General features: G+C 50.4%; 4 protein-coding genes across 4 annotated transcripts; 3 read left to right on the top strand and 1 right to left on the bottom strand.

Moving 5' to 3' along the window:
* The first annotated feature begins 727 nt into the window (after positions 1 to 727).
* On the top strand, positions 728 to 2957 carry BO79DRAFT_209335 (glycosyltransferase family 31 protein). Its single transcript, XM_025682584.1, has one exon. The coding sequence runs from the start codon at positions 1144 to 1146 to the stop codon at positions 2545 to 2547; it is 1404 nt and encodes a 467-aa protein (XP_025539280.1). The 5' UTR covers positions 728 to 1143; the 3' UTR covers positions 2548 to 2957.
* A 133-nt stretch (positions 2958 to 3090) lies between these two features.
* Positions 3091 to 5524, bottom strand: BO79DRAFT_174081 (putative C6 transcription factor (AmyR)). The gene is made up of 3 exons (XM_025679715.1): positions 4224 to 5524; positions 3722 to 4172; positions 3091 to 3660 (listed from the first exon to the last, which is right to left on the bottom strand). Exons 1-3 carry the CDS (start codon positions 5201 to 5203, stop codon positions 3259 to 3261), a joined length of 1833 nt encoding a protein of 610 aa, XP_025539279.1. The 5' UTR covers positions 5204 to 5524; the 3' UTR covers positions 3091 to 3258.
* A 1388-nt stretch (positions 5525 to 6912) lies between these two features.
* Positions 6913 to 10104, top strand: BO79DRAFT_245741 (glycoside hydrolase family 31 protein; the record flags this gene model as incomplete). The annotated part of the gene is made up of 4 exons (XM_025685492.1): positions 6913 to 7607; positions 7665 to 8075; positions 8128 to 8298; positions 8353 to 10104. 4 exons carry the CDS (start codon positions 6913 to 6915, stop codon positions 10031 to 10033), a joined length of 2958 nt encoding a protein of 985 aa, XP_025539278.1. The 3' UTR covers positions 10034 to 10104.
* A 467-nt stretch (positions 10105 to 10571) lies between these two features.
* BO79DRAFT_174078 (alpha-amylase) lies at positions 10572 to 12928 on the top strand. The gene is made up of 11 exons (XM_025679714.1): positions 10572 to 10843; positions 10895 to 10933; positions 10999 to 11114; positions 11172 to 11280; positions 11330 to 11558; positions 11622 to 11784; positions 11835 to 11981; positions 12037 to 12277; positions 12338 to 12617; positions 12713 to 12773; positions 12841 to 12928. The coding sequence occupies exons 1-11, from the start codon at positions 10691 to 10693 to the stop codon at positions 12875 to 12877; spliced, it is 1575 nt and encodes a 524-aa protein (XP_025539277.1). The 5' UTR covers positions 10572 to 10690; the 3' UTR covers positions 12878 to 12928.
* The last annotated feature ends 876 nt before the right edge of the window (positions 12929 to 13804 follow it).

Raw genomic sequence — 13804 nt, 5'->3', positions numbered from 1 at the left:
ACAGACACACTACCAACCAGATAAGTAAGTCGATAAGCCCATCATGAGACGCACTGCCAAGCGATTCGCCTGCAGCCGTCGTCATCAAGCCGCCGCCCCCGCTGCCCGGTTGGACCATCGCCCCCAAGTGGAATGCGCGTCAATCAACGGGCGGTTGTGCCATCCACCAGCTGCTGCGGCGACGGTGGCTGTCCCGCGGATGTCTAGCCTAGTGCAACCGAATAGACAGCAGACCAACCAATAAGTTAGGGGTAGTGTACAGTGTTAGGTTCTGCTACTACCATAGATGATAACCCTCTGGCTGGCGGCGACTTTTGCCATCGGAAGCGAGAATGCGACCGCGCCATGAGCCATGGCGATGGGGGAACTGGTGCAGGGTAAACCACTAAGGCGGACCCCTAACGCAACCCTGGGGGAGAGTGTCATCGTCCATCGCTGGAGACATTGGAGACGAAAGCATCAGACTAAAATCTCCTAGAGCGTGTTTGAATGGCCGATCGAGGGCCCCCAGTGGACACCGAGCAGGTGTGCCCTGACGGCCAGACCGGCTCTTATTCGACCAAGCATCGTAGACTCCATCCGTGGCTTCCAGCGTCCCATCTTCCCAAAGTCCAGGGCATGGCCGATCCCTGGCTTGTCGCCGGTCTCCGCCAGGTCAGATCCGACCAATTTCGAGCCGTGCAAGTGCTTGTTTCTTGGTGTTTCTTGTCGCCGTGCTGCTTTGGAGCCCCGTTGATCGTCTATCAGCCTTCCCTTTCAACCTTGGCTCCATTGACGTTGTCGCTTGCCCGCTGACCTTCGTCATTCTTTCCGCGTTCTTCTTTCCTTCATCCGTTGGGGTCCAGAGATCGTCTGCTGTTCATTTTATCCTCTGGGTTTTCCTCTCCACGTTTCCTTCCCCCCTTCTTCACTGCCAATCTTCCCTCCTTTACTCGCCCAGTATCCGGCCCTCCCCTCCTTCCCCCGATACTCACCACCCCCTTTGTCCCCTCTTACCGGAAGATTCGACATGGTCTTGCACTGTTAGTGCGATCACTGTGATTATTTCGTCCTACTCTAGCCATCCATTTGCCGGGGATTATACTTGAGAGACACGGAAAATCGAGAATGTGGGCAAAACCTGCGGACAAGCCGCGGTCATCGATGGGAAAGAGAAAGCTGCTGCGCTTTGTCGTCATCAGCTGTATCGTCACTAGCTTCACCATTTTCCTTTGGCCCCGTCTAGAATCCCAGCCGGTCACCACGGAAACTGTTTCCAACATTACCATCACCTCCGATGTTGGCTGCCAGCCGGACTTTGAGGCTCTCCGCCGCTTGAATGTCCAGAAACTGACCCAGTACGTGCGACGCGAAGTAGTCGCCTCTGAATCTCCCAGCAACGTCTTGCCGCTGTCACAACGTCTCCAAGTTCCTTTATTCCCGCAAAAGCCCCATGGCGACCAACTTCATCTACCGGAGGAGCTCTTGCATGAGGACTGCTTAATACCAAACCCGGTGTCCCTCCAAGTCCCGACACCCCCCAGACATGCGGATGCATCCCACATCGACTTCGGTGTCGCTACGACGATAGAACGGCTGAACGACTCCCTGGACGCGTTTTCTCATTGGGCGGGTTATACAAATGCTCATATCTTTGCCTTGGTTGAGCCCGATGAGAGGGCACACGAAGTTTTGCTAAAGGCTGATGCGCTTGGAATAAATCTCTCAATATCGGAGTCGAGTGAAGAGTACCAGCGCCGATACTTTTCGCTGGTCCCTCACCTGGCCAAGAATGCGCGTCCAGAAACGAAATGGTCGTGCGTCATGGACGACGATACATTCTTCCTCTCGATGCCAGAGTTGGTCAAAGGGCTCAAGGAGTATGATGAAACGAAACCCATGTACGTGGGTGGACTGTCTGAAAGTATTCCCCAGGTTGGAGTGTTTGGATTGATGGGATTTGGAGGCGCAGGCGTCTTCTTGTCCCGGCCTCTGATCCAAGAATTGAGCCGGCCGGAAGTATTCGAGGACTGCCAGAGAATGGATGTGACGGGCGACCGCCGAATTTCTCTTTGCATCTACCAGTACACCAGTGTTCGTTTGACCATCGACCACCGCCTGCACCAGCTTGACATGATGGGCGATGTGTCCGGGTTCTTCGAGGCGGAACGGCAACCGCCGCTGTCAGTGCATCACTGGAAGTCTTGGTTCCACGCGGACATGGCCAAAGCCAGTGCGGTCACCGAAATCTGCGGTGATTCTTGTCTCCTGCGGAAATGGCACTTTGGAGATGGCTGGATCCTCACCAACGGCTTCTCGGTGGTGAAGTATAGCAGCGAGAAGAAGCCAGGCGACAGAAGCATGGAGCTCACGTGGGACAGCCACAACGGTGCTGTTTTCGAGTCATATCTGCATGAGCTTGGTCCTCTCCGCTTAAAGGACGAGGGAAAGATTAGCTACCTGCACGAAGACGCCATCATTGACGGAAACCGCGTCCGTCAATGGTACGTCCACCGTGACCCGGAGAAAGGTGATCAAGTTCTAGAGTTGATCTGGCGAGCAGCCTAAGAACGCCCGCCTGTTTGCATTAAGATTTGGCGCAACACTTATTCGCACAATCCCTCCCACTCTCCTCCTGCCGCCCCGCCTTCGTCCATCTTCAAAACCACCTGTATTGCTTCTACAAGCTACAGGTTCTATCTCATGTCCCGCTCCCTGACTTCTTCACTTATATATGAAAAGGGGTATCCCCCTCAACCCCCTCTTCTACGCTAGCCACGTTTATAATTTTTCTTCTTTTTTTACGGCGCATAGATCATGAAACTTGATTGTTTAGCTTGGGATGATATCAGATTCGTGCGCGATACAGGTACATAGTCTTGGGTTTCTTACTTTTTTTTTTACCTTACACTTTCATACCAATTGTACATTTATTTTTGATGGACCCGGGTGTGTTGCTTTGTATAGCGCAATTAGACTGAAATAAAGAAATGATGTTTTGATTAAGTCCATGTCGCTTCTTTGAATTCACTTATAAAGGCGCGATGACTTCCCTTCAAATATAAGAAATATTTATGATATGGTGACTGAGCTAATATTCGACCACAATCGAAAATGAATAGATAGTCTCATCACCTATATACATGCTTTATTACATACAATTCACCTTCATGCCGTATACATTGCCACATAAGTCTCCAAATAAATGGTATCATAACAAAAGCAAAGTCGTAACAAACTCGAATTAATGCCAGAATCGTCATCATCGTAGTTCCTTCTTTAGTTCAAAAGATTGTTTTCCGGAAATTGCACCTGTGGAGTGGGTAGAAGTTGTGATAGTGGCTCCATTAGTGCTGTCTCTTGTTCATGGGAATCGGGATTCTCCGGAACAGTAACCACGGCGAGCCCGTTTTCCTCTTCCCATGTGGGGGCAGTGGATAATGGAGGAAGGAAATTGCCCATTGACGTGGGGGATGTGAAATCCATAGCCCCTTTGCATCGCTCTAACAATGAGGGGAAGAGGTACGACTGAGAGCCGCGGATGCGTGATAAGGTGGTGAGGATGCCCCAAAGGAGTTCGCGGGGATCGACGGCCGCTTCAGTAAGACGGTGCGCGGCTTTAGTATTGAGCGATCGTGCCACGTCTGCGACTGAGGAACCCAGGTCGAATAGTTTTTGTTCCTGTTATGTCGTTGTTAGTAATTGGCATTGGCATGTGCTAAGTTGGAACTGATGTACTAACCATGCCAATGCCGTGAGCGTCAACAGCTCCCTGGGATGCAGCACCAATAACGTTCATAACGGCTTTGCCGACAAGGACGGGGAGGTGAAAGGGGAGGACTGCCTCATCGCGAGACCCAGGCTGAGTGGCGCGAGTCATAGAAAGTTTCCACATTACTGTCTGTAGCCATTGCTGGGTGATGAGTATGTCGACCTTTTGGATCTCCGAAACTCCGTCGACCGAGATCGCGTTGCAGAGACTAGATTGAATAGCAGACGTAGGGGGCATCTCGGACGAGCCGTCCATGCCTCCCGCAGAGACCCAGTCATAAAGGTTGACGGTCAATTTCTCGAAAATGCTGATTAGATTGATGAAACCGTATGCTAAGATAGGATCTTCGGAGCAAAGTACTTGCGGCTTGCGGATTGAATTGCGCAGCATTACTGGTTTCGCTTGTTGAAGTGCGTAGCCCCTAATTCATATTAGTCGAAGACTGGCAAATGCTTTCCTAGGATGCACCTACCTTTCTGTGACAAACAGTAGCCAGAACACCCTGCGCCGTTCCTCGGCTTCCTCTATACTCAGATCCACATAACTTGATTCCCGGTGGAGTGCTAGCGTGAAGACCATGGAAGTCGCTTGACAGAGGTAGAACCAGGCATGGTCCTGTCTGTCCAGATTGCCATACGAAGCAAACAGGAAGAAAGACGTAAGAAGACTTTCTATATTCATTCCATCTACTGGGTCGCAATCCTTCCTTGCGCGTACTGCTTCAGCCAGCAACTCTTCGCCGGACATCCAGGAATGCCCGTCAATCCCGGCTTGCAGGTGTGAAGGTTCTGGGACAGAAGCTGTGCCATCCAGCTTGAGTTGGATGTGTGTGGCTGCGCATAGGGCGACAAGAAAGGCATATCGTTGGGGCGATAAACGTTCAGGCTGGTGGCAATCTTGTTGGAGCTCCTCCTTCCGGACCACAGGCATGATGGGGAACAGATACTTCAGATAAACATTCACATGAGCCAGTAGCACCGGAGCGGACAGGCGTCGTGCATAAGGGCGCACTAGTGCCATACTAGAGTCTGACAATGAATTGGTTGAATCAGGCGAGGAGACTAGCTCTGGCGGAGGAAGCTGAGAAAACGGCTCAGGGGCGTCATGGGGTAAGTATTGAGGGTCTGCCACTGTAAAGGAAGGCGACAACGGTGAGCTTAACGGATAGCCCACTCCATCTGTAGCCCATTGCTTGTTCAGTGGATTATGTGACGGATTGTGTTGATATGGATTCTGTTGTCTTGATACCAGTGGATGAATGGGCGCAAGCGGATATAAGGTGCGAAACTTGGGCCCTTTGCGCCGGAGCACATCACTGTAGGAGCAAGAAAGAAGCAGGCGTCGACACTTATCGCAGGGCAGCTCGCGCGAACATTTGATCTTACGTCGACGACAGTTGTCGCAGGCTTGCTTGGGGGCCTTTTGCTTGGTGGGGGAAGGATGTGAGTCCATTTGTATGCGGTGACAAGTGTGAGACTCCCGTCAGAAGTTAGCAGTAGCAACAGCAGTGGAGCGAGACTCTGGAGACTTCATTGTATTCTGAGAAAGAGATGATGCTCGCCGGACAAGTTTCGGTGGTCAAGATGGCCACAAGGTGAGCAGTCACCGAGAATCATGCGATTGCTAAAGGAGGGGAGACCAAGGAGAGAAATCTGGGGAAGGGCGGCGGGGAAGCGACACCGTGAGAAAGTCGGCAACTCCAGGCTACCCGGACCCCGCGGTATGAGCCACTTTCTATTAACCTGCTACGACTGGCCTGTTCATTTCGGCCCGTTGTTCGAGCCAAAGAGGCTATCACCTCGACTGGAGCTACTAGTATTTTAGTCCCAGAAAGACTTCCTGGCTTAGTAGGTGGACCCTCCGCCCGAGCCATGACGCGGGTCAGGTATACTCCAGACAGAAGGCCGAAGTCATCTCCTTTAACGGCGAAAGAAGCGTAGGCTGTGCCAGGATATGGTTCACGGAGCCATCATGAAAGATATTGCCTGCAGACGACCCATTCCCTCCGGCGACCCTTTGTGTGTGAGGGTGGTGTGAGATACTATCAGTCGCTTGTTCGGCCTGAAGGATCCATCATTCGACCAAGGATATCATCCATGCGCTACGGAGTACTTTCGGAGAATCAGCACCCCTGCACGAAGCATTGTCATGGTGAATTCCTATGGCAAAAGCTGACAGAGTCTGAGACTCGCTGACGATGGGATTCATGCTAATGATGGACCGGAAGAGCTTTCACGTAACACTGGTGAACAACATCCCACTCGGGAAGCCGAGAATATGTGACCTAGGAATGAGATGATTATCAAAGCCATTAAATGCCTCGCAGTCAGGGCCCCTGGTATGTGTCTTCACTAGTAGATCCCATCTTCATTCGTCCCCGCCTTCAATGCCCTTCATTTTAGGTTTGGAAATCAAGATTGAGTGCCACCTAGTTTTCAAACCAGCCAGCATCGAAAAGTCTGGTGTTGAGATTCTTCACCGGGAGCATTCTGGGGAAGGTGGGAAAGGCGCCGCGCGAAGTGGTCGGGTCGCGATTGTCAACTGGATTGGAGCACAAGAATCGTCAGAGCCGAAGCCCGAATTGAGGGGGTCTCGGTGATTTATCGGGATGAGAGCCAATCAGTGTGCGCTCATCATCTGATTGTCTGGCTGCCAGGCCTCTCAGGCATCAATACGGTACTCGGCAGTATCCACTCCCGTCTCTCCGATGCAACAAATCATCGTTGGAGAATCCCCAAGCTCCCCCCGCCAACTGGGGTCGATGCTTCTCCAGTTGTCCCTCGCCTACAATAAGGTGCTGTACCAGCCCAACAATATCTTCAATCAGGTAGGTGCATGCTCGTTACCTGCCCCATTCTCTTCCTCTTTTTCGGTCATAATGAACTCAATTCGCTCGCTAGCTTTGCCGATTCTCCGCAACCCATAAAAATGTATCTCCGTTTGCCCCTTACACGTCGGGAATTCACCGGCGCAATGAGCCTTCAGATACGGTCGCACAGCGTCATGTCAATAGGAGGCTACTCCTAGTAGTGATGATCCGGTCGCCTCAGCCCAGCTATGTATAAATAACACGAGAATTCCTTGAATACATATGGGTTATATAGCTGCTCCATTCTCATCAATGATAACGCGACCGTGCCTCGTGCCTCTTTAAGCGAGCCATGGTGAAGCTGACCGATCTCCTCGCCAGAGCCTGGCTTGTCCCTCTGGCTTATGGGGCGAGCCAGTCGCTCTTATCCACCACTACCTCTTCGCAGCCTCAGTTCACCATTCCTGCTTCCGCAGATGTCGGTGCGCAGCTGATTGCCAACATCGATGATCCACAGGCTGCCAACGCGCAGTCGGTTTGTCCGGGCTACAAGGCTTCAAAAGTGCAGCACAATTCACGTGGATTCACTGCTAGTCTTCAGCTCGCGGGCAGGCCATGTAACGTATACGGCACAGATGTTGACTCCTTGACACTGTCTGTGGAGTACCAGGATTCGGATCGATTGAACATTCAGATTCTTCCCACTCATGTTGACTCCACAAATGCGTCCTGGTACTTTCTTTCGGAGAATCTGGTGCCTAGACCCAAAGCTTCTTTGAATGCATCTGTTTCCGACAGCGATTTTTCTGTGTCATGGTCAAATGAGCCGTCGTTCAATTTCAAGGTGATCCGAAAGGCTACAGGCGACGCTCTCTTCAGTACAGAAGGCACCGTGCTTGTTTATGAAGACCAATTTATCGAATTTGTAACGGCTCTTCCTGAGGAGTATAATTTGTATGGCCTTGGGGAGCATATCACCCAATTTCGCCTCCAGAGAGATGCTAATCTCACCATATATCCTTCGGATGATGGGACTCCTATTGACAAGTGAGTGCCGATTAGACCCGCATCTTTGGCTCCACTCCTGACACTTACTCTTCCTAGAAACATCTACGGCCAGCATCCCTTCTATCTGGATACGAGGTATTACAAGGGAGACAGGCAAAATGGATCTTATGTTCCGGTCAAAAGCAGCGAGACCGATGCCTCGCAAGACTATATTTCCCTCTCCCATGGTGTGTTTCTGAGAAACTCTCATGGGCTTGAGATACTCCTCCGGCCCCAGAAGTTGATCTGGCGGACCCTAGGTGGAGGAATCGATCTGACATTCTACTCGGGCCCAAACCCGGCCGATGTCACCAGGCAATATCTTACCAGCACCGTGGGATTACCGGCCATGCAACAATACAGTACTCTTGGATTCCACCAATGTCGCTGGGGCTACAACAACTGGTCGGATCTGGCAGACGTTGTCGCGAATTTTGAGAAGTTCGAGATCCCGCTGGAATATATCTGGTGCGTATTGTACCTGTCCATTATGTCTAAAACCGGTCTGACATCTATATAGGACCGATATCGACTACATGCACGGATATCGCAACTTCGATAACGATCAGAATCGCTTTTCCTACAGCGAGGGCGACGAATTCCTCAGCAAATTACATGAGAGCGGACGCTACTATGTACCCATTGTTGATGCGGCACTCTACATTCCTAATCCCGAAAATGCCTCTGATGCGTAAGTGTACCATGTCAACCTATATAGCTGTCCATGTGCTAATAAGCAATACAGATACGCTACATATGACAGAGGAGCTGCGGATGACGTCTTCCTCAAGAACCCCGATGGTAGCCTCTATATCGGAGCCGTCTGGCCAGGATATACAGTCTTCCCTGACTGGCATCATCCCAAGGCAGTGGAGTTCTGGGCCAACGAACTGGTCATCTGGTCGAAGAAAGTGGCGTTCGATGGAGTGTGGTACGACATGTCTGAAGTTTCATCCTTCTGTGTCGGGAGCTGTGGCACCGGGAACCTGACTCTTAACCCGGCACACCCACCATTCCTGCTCCCCGGTGAGCCCGGCGATATCATATATGACTATCCGGAGGCTTTCAATACTACCAACGCTACAGAGGCGGCGTCAGCGTCGGCGGGCGCTTCCAGCCAGGCCGCAGCAACCGCAACTAGCACGTCGACCTCGGTGTCATATCTGCGCACAACGCCCACGCCTGGTGTTCGCAATGTGGAGCACCCACCCTATGTAATCAACCATGATCAAGAGGGCCATGATCTCAGCGTCCATGCAGTGTCGCCAAACGCGACCCATGTTGATGGTGTTGAGGAATATGATGTACACGGTCTTTACGGGCATCAAGGATTGAACGCTACCTACCATGGTCTGCTTGAGGTCTGGTCTCATGAGCGGCGACCATTTATCATTGGCCGCTCAACTTTCGCTGGCTCTGGCAAATGGGCGGGCCATTGGGGCGGTGACAATTATTCCAAATGGTGGTCCATGTACTACTCCATCTCACAAGCCCTTTCCTTCTCGCTCTTCGGCATTCCCATGTTTGGTGCGGACACCTGTGGGTTTACCGGAAACTCGGATGAGGAGCTCTGCAACCGTTGGATGCAGCTGTCCGCATTCTTTCCATTCTACCGAAACCACAATGAGCTCTCCACAATCCCACAGGAGCCTTATCGGTGGGCTTCTGTTATTGAAGCGACCAAGTCCGCGATGAGGATCCGGTACGCTATTTTACCTTACTTTTATACGTTGTTTGACCTGGCCCACACTACGGGCTCCACTGTAATGCGCGCACTTTCCTGGGAGTTCCCCAACGACCCAACTTTGGCTGCGGTTGAGACTCAATTCATGGTTGGGCCGGCCATCATGGTGATTCCGGTATTGGAGCCTCTGGTCAATACGGTCAAGGGCGTATTCCCGGGGGTTGGACATGGCGAAGTGTGGTACGACTGGTACACCCAGGCTGCAGTTGATGCGGAGCCCGGAGTCAACACGACCATCTCGGCACCATTGGGCCACATCCCGGTTTATGTACGAGGTGGAAACATCTTGCCGATGCAAGAGCCAGCATTGACCACTCGTGAAGCCCGGCAAACTCCCTGGGCTTTGCTGGCCGCACTAGGAAGCAACGGAACCGCGTCGGGGCAGCTCTACCTCGATGATGGGGAGAGCATTTATCCCAATGCCACACTTCGTGTGGGCTTCACCGCATCACGGTCAAGCCTGCGCTCTTCAGCGCAAGGGAGATGGAAAGAAAGGAACCCGCTTGCTAATGTGACGGTGCTCGGAGTGAACAAGGAACCCTCTGGGGTGACTCTCAATGGACAGACAGTATCGCCAGGATCCATCACATACAACTCTACGTCGCAGGTTCTGTTCGTTGGGGGGTTGCAGAACTTGACGAATGGCGGCGCATGGGCGGAGAACTGGGTGCTAGAATGGTAGTGTCAGACACAAGCCAGGTGTGCGCGTACAGTATGCAAGATAGGTAGGGCAGTTAATGTCCTGCAATGTAGGTATTTGGTTAGAATTAGAATCAAAATTCTAACATCAACCTTTGTTTTACCGCCCACCACGGCATTCCTGCATGACTATGTTCTGTAAACGGGCCTGACAATACCCAGCCGTTGACGAGTCACCAAGGAAGGTACTCTTTCTGACGCGCAGCTCTGTATAGTAGTTGCCAAAAAGGCCGCCGGGAAGGAAACCGCCGGCCTGTGGCCACTATTCGCTGAGAACCCCTGCCAGTCAACGACATCCGCCCATGATCGCCAGGGCCCGATGGAATTCCCCCGCATCTTTATCCGTTTATAGGTGGAGTCTTTCATTCCCATCTAGCTGATGGTCGGGCACATCGTTAATAGGCAGCCTAGTTTCCAAGACACGGAGACGCATGTAATCGCTATTTATAGAGTGCTGGGATCGGACCCGTCGAATAGTCTTCCGATAGTAAGTGACAACTCACATTGTCATGTTGGCCTTACTCAATCCAAAGGAACTGACCGGCTTTGGATAGCCTAGTATAAATCATATCATCCACCCTTCATTAGAGCGAATTGCTCCTCAAATATAGTTATAGACTTGGAGAAACTGACCAGAAGAATGACGATCATTCTGTTCTTCCTCAGTTTGTTGGCCACTGTTCTGGCAGCCACGCCTGCAGAATGGCGCTCCCAGTCGATCTATTTCCTGCTGACCGATCGCTTTGCGCGAACTGATAATTCTACCACTGCTTCGTGTGATTTGAGCGCCCGGGTTAGTCGCAGCGTGAGCTAGATCTTGCAAATGACCCGCTGACAAACGTAGCAATATTGCGGTGGATCCTGGCAGGGCATCATCAATCAGGTCGGTCCATCATCATTGCAACACTATCTCTATCAACATCTGTTTGGGAATCTAACATTCTTTAGCTGGATTATATCCAAGGAATGGGCTTTACAGCGATCTGGATCACACCAGTAACTGAACAGATCCCCCAAGATACCGGTTACGGACAGGCATATCACGGATACTGGCAGCAGGATGCGTGAGATGTTACTCCTATCACCCCAGTGCATGTATTTCCTTCTTACCATGCAGACAGTTACGCCCTCAACTCCCACTATGGTACAGCAGACGATCTCAAAGCTCTGGCTTCAGCTCTCCACTCACGGGGCATGTACCTCATGGTGGACGTCGTTGCCAATCACATGGTATGTTCTCGGCCCCCAAGAAATTTCGCTTCATATCTGACAACGATAGGGTCACAATGGCACGGGAAACTCTGTGGACTACAGTGTCTATAGGCCATTTAACTCGCAAAAGTACTTTCACAACCTCTGTTGGATCTCTAATTACAATAATCAGACAAACGTTGAAGACTGCTGGCTAGGCGATAACACCGTTGCTTTGCCGGATGTTGACACTACCCGTACGGATGTGAAGAATATGTGGTATGACTGGGTCGAGTCGCTTGTCTCTAACTACTCCGGTATTTCTACCGTTGCTTCACTATCGGCTATCATTGATAGGACAAAGACTAACAGACATCAAGTCGACGGCCTCCGTATAGACACAGTCAAGAACGTTCAGAAGAACTTCTGGCCCGGCTACAATAATGCTTCAGGCGTATATTGTATCGGAGAAGTCTTTGATGGAGACGCCGCATATACCTGTCCTTATCAGGATGACTTGGACGGAGTGCTCAATTACCCAATGTAAGCCCTACATATAACCCCAATGAATGCTCGCCAATGACTTGCAAAAGGTACTATCCGCTCCTCCGCGCTTTCGAATCCACCAACGGCAGTATCAGCGACCTCTATAACATGATCAACACCGTTAAATCCACCTGCAGGGATTCTACGCTTCTGGGGACTTTCGTTGAGAACCACGATAACCCTCGCTTCGCCAAGTAAGTATCCCCTTCCGACTTCATCGTAACGAGCATATTATCTTACCCCCAGAAGCTACACAAGCGACATGTCCTTAGCCAAAAATGCCGCAACATTCACCATCCTAGCCGACGGAATCCCCATTATATACGCCGGTCAGGAACAGCACTACAGCGGCGGCAATGATCCCTACAACCGCGAAGCGACGTGGCTCTCGGGCTACAAGACCACCAGCGAGCTCTACGCGCATATCGCCACATCGAACAAGATCCGTACCCACGCTATAAGCCAAGACAGCGGATATCTCACCTACAAAGTGAGCCACCATTGAGCCCTTGCGTTGCGTAGTGCATCTAACTGTGGAACTCTATCGCAGAACTACCCGATTTACCAAGACACCTCGACTCTTGCCATGCGCAAAGGCTACAACGGCACCCAAACCATCACGGTTCTTTCCAATCTCGGCGCCTCTGGGTCCTCGTACACTCTCTCCCTCCCGGGAACAGGCTACACCGCTGGTCAAAAGGTCATGGAGATATATACCTGCTCGAATTTGACAGTCGACTCAAATGGCTCGGTGCCAGTCCCCATGAAGAGCGGATTACCACGGATCCTCTATCCCGCAGATAAGTTGGTTTATGGAAGCTCATTTTGCAGTTAGTTCTTACCTATCTGTTTGATAAAGCCATGTTTATATGCGTGTCCTTCACATACATTGTTCGTGAATTGATAAATTGACACATCCGCACAGGTTCCGCGATAAGCGTCCTCAAGCATGCAAGGGGAGTAATGTTGTTCTTGAGCTACACTGTGTAAGTGTATCAATCACTAAAAGTTGGCCTCCGTGATCGTGATCTAGATGCTGACATTGATTTGTAGGGTTTTCGCTCAGGTGCTTATTGCTATAATGACGTGATTGGGATGTCTCAGTGTGCCTTGTCCTTTTACTATATTTTAATAGGCGACGGAATGATTCTATGTGTAATAGATTCTTCAAAAACATTTTATATAATTAAATAGTATCCATATCCTTTTGCATGTAGGGTGGATAAAATATATACCACCGACGTAGTAATATTACCTAGTCCTTAGTGCTTCAAAGCCAAGGTCAGTCACTACAACCACACGAAACAACGGATTAAACTTAACTACTACTATCATCAACACCAGCCAATTTCTGCAACAGACCAACAATAAATTCAATCTCAACCAGCCTCTAAGCACAATAAAATATAATCCACCCATGGACTTACAGAAAGAATAATAGCAAAGAAAAGGTACAAGAAAAAAAAAAGAAACGCCTACTTTCCTCCATCGAGTATCTTCATCCGAATACAGCCCATCTACGGGCGGGGCAAGCGAGATGACAAGACGACCTACTATCTGCAGCATCAATCAATCCCTCGATCATCCTGTCAAATCCCCCAAAACAGTAGTGACTTAGTAACATGATAATACCAACTAAGTAACAAACTACTCTACTCCAAAATATTAAATTAAATTAAATAATATGAACAAGAAAAAAAAAAAGTTTATCCCTCTAACCACACCCCTCATATTGGCTCTTGCCCTCTCCTTCCCCCTACTACTTACTCTCTCACACCCCTTTCTCTGCATAGATAGATAGATAGATAGATAGTTAGGTAGTGATCGACTTATAAGAATAACTAGTAAGTAATATTCTCGACCCCCTCCCACTACCCCCTCCTCATACCTCGTTGGTTAGTGACTGACTGACTGACTGATTGTATTGCAGTGCAGCAGTGCAGTGCAGCAGCCACCGCATCATCATCATCATCATCATCATCTACTACCGGGGAGGGGAGTGAAGTGGAGTGGAGTA

The sequence above is a fragment of the Aspergillus costaricaensis genome (assembly GCF_003184835.1).
Source record: "Aspergillus costaricaensis CBS 115574 unplaced genomic scaffold BO79scaffold_17, whole genome shotgun sequence".
NCBI classification, from domain to species: Eukaryota; Fungi; Ascomycota; class Eurotiomycetes; order Eurotiales; family Aspergillaceae; genus Aspergillus; species Aspergillus costaricensis.
This window is presented reverse-complemented; position numbering and strand designations above follow the sequence as displayed.